Source organism: Gadus macrocephalus, chromosome 15 (assembly GCF_031168955.1).
Source record: "Gadus macrocephalus chromosome 15, ASM3116895v1".
NCBI lineage: Eukaryota > Metazoa > Chordata > Actinopteri > Gadiformes > Gadidae > Gadus > Gadus macrocephalus.
Window position 1 is genome coordinate 24308213 of NC_082396.1, and position 4464 is coordinate 24312676.

General features: G+C 43.8%; 1 protein-coding gene across 1 annotated transcript; it reads right to left on the minus strand.

Moving 5' to 3' along the window:
• Positions 1-341: 341 nt before the first annotated feature.
• On the minus strand, positions 342-3950 carry LOC132472707 (uncharacterized). Its single transcript, XM_060072427.1, has 2 exons — positions 3120-3950; positions 342-2479 (listed from the first exon to the last, which is right to left on the minus strand). The coding sequence occupies exons 1-2, from the start codon at positions 3789-3791 to the stop codon at positions 1631-1633; spliced, it is 1521 nt and encodes a 506-aa protein (XP_059928410.1). The 5' UTR covers positions 3792-3950; the 3' UTR covers positions 342-1630.
• Between the last annotated feature and the right edge of the window lie 514 nt (positions 3951-4464).

Genomic DNA, 4464 nt, shown 5'->3' on the forward strand with positions numbered 1-4464 from the left:
GATTCAATATTATAGTATCTAAGTGAACTGTACGTTATCATGGAAATAACATAAAACAATTACTTACATCAGCTAGAATGAACAGGGCGTCCTCTTTTTCATGAAAGAAGGCCATCATGGTCAATACGACAGCAAGGCAGGGGTCAACTTCTGGCTCTTTTGCCAAGTTGGCGAGGACTGTCCTTACTTCTTTTCCCCAACGAAGCAGCTGTGACTGGAAAAATGTCATTACCCTCTTCCCCTTGCTTTCCATGGACTCACTGAGTCTTGCATCCAGCTCGATCCCTGTCAGCTGGTTGAAGTGATCAAGGAGGAATCTCTTCTGGAAGAGGAATGGCCATTCTTTAATCAGTTCCTGCATAGCTGGCAGCATGTTTATATTGCGCCGTTGGGTCTCGAAAGTAGTCTCCATCAGTTCTGCTACTCTTGCCCTGTCCGCTCCTCTTTGGCCCTCGTGGCTGAAAATGAGCTTGAGCTCCTCTTTTTTATGAAGAAGAGACTCCTTCGTTTCTCCCTCTGGGAGAACGATTGGCTGCCAGTTAATGCAGCCATATGAGTCTGTTTTGGCACATTTTCTGGCTGGCTCAGTGTTGCCAGCAGTGGCAGCAGGAGTCACAGCAGGCCTTCTCTCTTTTCTCAATCGAGCTAGAGTGTTGTTTCTGTTGAGATTGTCGACTCTGGACTTCAGCTGCTGACAGAGCGTGTAGTGGCCACTCCCCATCTTTTCTCCCTCTTCTGTCCTGTCTTGAAGGCTATTAGGATATTTTTCTATGATGCCTTTTGCAATAAATGCACACTGGCTGAGGGTGGGGTTTAGGCAATGCTGTCTCATTTCATCCACCATCATTCTAACCATGTCTCCTGTCCGAGATATCGGGCTTCTCCTTCTCATTCAGCTTTCTCCGGAGGCTGGCTCTACACTTCTCTAGGGGTACTCTAAATAATGTGGTCCAGTTGCTGTTTCCAGCTGGAATCATGGGGGACTGCACTGTTGTTTCCAGTTCTGAGACTGGTGTCAGGGTCAGTATATGTGAGAGGTCTTGATGGCTCATAGTCGTCATTTGTTGGCTGCCTTTATGTACAGATAAAGTTTAATGTTTCTCTGAATACCAACTTTTAAGATATACAATTTCTATATAAAATATTTACATTTAAAATCTAATTTTGTTTCAATTAATTGATTAATTTAGTTGGTAGCCATCTAGTAAGTGGGATAATGTATAGCAAACGGGTCACAATTCGAGGCGAACAAGATATCTCTGCATACAGATCCTGTCAGTATTATTGTGTTGTTTTTCTCATATTTATTTTTTTAATAATGAATACATTTGATTCATTCCCTTGTCCTCCTTAGTGGGGACAAGGGGTCTGCCAGCGACGTGGCCAGACAGCAGACCCACTGTATTTCTCAAGAGTGACCCTTTTGCTATAAATGATGCCTTACCTCTGTTGCTGAATTTGTGAAGAAGTTTCCTGCAATCAACAATTGACAGCAGGTCTTTTATGTCATCTTCTCTGATATACATCATGTCGTCTGCCTCCCTCAGACCCATTGCAGAGAGACTTTCTACAAGTCTCCCGTGAGTCTCGTCATCAATATGGGGGAGGGTGCCACGTATGATGTCCTCCATCACTCGTGACCTAAACAGACAGAATGGTGGAGAACAGCAAGATCGAGATCAAACCTCCTATATACAGGCACCGGGTAATAGTCAGCAAGACTGTCAGCACCTACACAAACATACTGAGTCTCACAGCTATGTTGTAGACAGTGCACCCCAAGGTCCAAAACTGGAACTGACTGATATTTTTCCGAAACAAAATACACCTTTTCCTGTTTGACTATTATTAGAGCAATCTTACCCAGCACATAGCCACTGTCATTGAGATTAAGAACAACAGTCATGCCCTTTTTGTATGTGGTGCCTTTGTATGTGGCACTTGCTGTTTCCATTGTGGTGTCTTTTGTTAACCCCCTGCAGGTCACTGCTTGCTGAATCGCTGCATTGTAGATTTGACTATCAAATGCATTTGCCTGATCAATTTGGAGAACGGGAGCAAAAATGTTCCCACTGTGCAGGTAGGCCTGTAGTAACTGGTGCCTTTCTGCCAGAGTGCTACCGAGACTCTTAAAGTTGCGGAGCTTTCGTGCACACTGCTTAAAATATGTGTGCTTACTTTCAAAGCGCAATGTCCAGAGGCGAATGAGAGGACCAAATTTTAAGATAAGGTCTGGATAGTGGAGAAGGTAGTGGTGTTTTGGTTTTGCAGATTTGTCTGGAAAAAGAGACACTCTAGAGTCCAGATATTCCCTGATTAGAATGTTAAGATAGGCCACCTGGTTGGCATGGATTTTGGGTGCACAAATAAGCCCCACTATCTCCCTAAGTTTAAGGCACAACAACCAGACTTGGTCTTCCAGGGGATTCTTTATTCGATCACCAATAAGAATTGGGAGAAGCCGCAATAGGCACCAGTTCTGAGTGTTGGGCAAAATAACCTGCTGAGCACATCACATGTACATTATAAATATAGCTAACTCCCACCCTAGCTTGAGGAGCACAACACATGGCAGTCACGTTACAATATAGTCAATTTTTAACACATAACACACACATGAGAACATGGTCAGGTGAAGGCCAGAACCAAGGCCCCATCTCTCCTCCCGGCAAATGGTAAACACTCAGACAATGCACCGTTTCATCCTCAGAACGGGAGGGCCACAAGCAGGAGACTCTGTGAGACTCTCCCCCGTCAGGAGGAACACAAGAAGATATACATGCATACACTAGAGCCTGGGAGGCAAGGTCAACCAAAGACACACAGAACCATACACATCTCAAACGCACACACCTCATCGAGAGGAAGATACAGCATAAGAGTGTATCACACAGGAACTCAGCCCTTCTTCTGCAGCAGACCTTCCACGGAGGCGAAGCTCTGGACGAACCATCAGCGCTGATTAGGGACTTAGACATATTCGATTTCTCACGCTTTATGACTCTGTATAACCGTTGCCACTTTACTTAATAAATCCAAGGTCCTCGTGCCGATAGACTTTATTACCTCTCCGTCTCATTTTATCTGGTCCAGTAACTAGACAGACCGTTTTTCCCAACATGAGCAGCACTCCCACCCAACTTTTGCCCTTTTGGCCTTACATCACATGGCCGGTTACTGGCATCACTTCCTTGTAATTTCAGATTAGATATACTTCTGTTCAACTGAGTATACGAAAAGTGTTTTCCCACAGACACCAGGTTCTCAATGTACAACGCGAGATCATTGGAAACAATCCCCTCAAAAAGATCGTGCCCTAGGCATGGTGGAAGGCCTGGTTGGCACACATGAAAATGTTTAAGTTTGTTGAAAACTGAGTCAAACTTCACACCCTCAATCATGAATTCCTGACCCCTGGACAACTCCTCAACACAGTTTTCATAGGTTTCTTTTGTCCTTACTGGGCCAAGCTTTGTGGGCTCTCTTTCAAAACTTTCTCTATCTATACTGCAGTATCGACAAAAGTTTTTGCTTCTGCTGAAATTTTCTGTGAATCCCCCAATAGAATGTGATCCCAGGTTATCACCTACGATTGCTATCACTGCCCCCTGCAAGGTCACACCACTGTTTAAAGTAATGCCAGACTCCTCAATCTCCTTAAGCTCATCTACTAGGGTAGAAAATACTTTTTCTTGGCCAAAATGGCGAATATCAACTTCCCTGCAAAGAAGCACCAACTGCACAGGGTCTATAGCGGATCTATTATGTGGCAGTATTTCACCCAGTGTCATGTAAACAGCAAGGAGCTTGTGCTTCTTCTTGCCTGATCCAAGTGGGTTTGCAACCTCAAAAGCATCCTGATATAGTATGATTGACACAGAGGATGGTGCTTGCTGTAACAGGGTGTTTTCTCTACAGTTCTTACCATCGTGCACATCCTCTAACACATGTGCGGCTCCCGCAGGTTGCATCTTTGTAGCATTGTACTGTTCCCAAACTTTAGGGTTGCTCAGAAGTGCTTTTAAAGTGACTTTAACTGGCACATACTGGCAGAAACGTTCTTTACCATTAGGATCAATTCCAAGATAAACCTGAGTTGGCTCAACGTAACTGAAATTACTCTTGAAAAATGTCTTTCTAGTTTGATCTGAGCGAAAAACACCCTCATTGTGCATCTTCAGTAGATTTTCTTTTGATAGGCCATCCAGTATTTCCTTGATTCTATCTCTGGGTATCCCAAGTTTTTCTAGTTCTTGACTTATTATAGTCAGTATGTGTGCCATTCCATTTGAATTGATTGCTTGGAACTCTTCAATTAGAGCTGAAATTGTTGTGGCTGGCAAAAGCATCTTAGCTTGCATTCTAAGATAGAAGAGCGCTAAGTTTGTCAGGAATACATCTCCATCTTCTTTGTTTGAGAAACTCTCCTCAATTTCAGCAAATTCTGCATGGTCTGTGCCATAA

Coding starts and splice junctions, on each gene's coding strand:
- LOC132472707 (XM_060072427.1), bottom strand. CDS start 3,791: ATGACACTGGGTGAAATACTGCCACATAATAGATCCGCTATAGACCCT. Junction 2,480..3,119: donor TGGGTGGGAGTGCTGCTCAT/GTTGGGAAAAAC, acceptor CCCAACACTCAG/AACTGGTGCCTATTGCGGCT.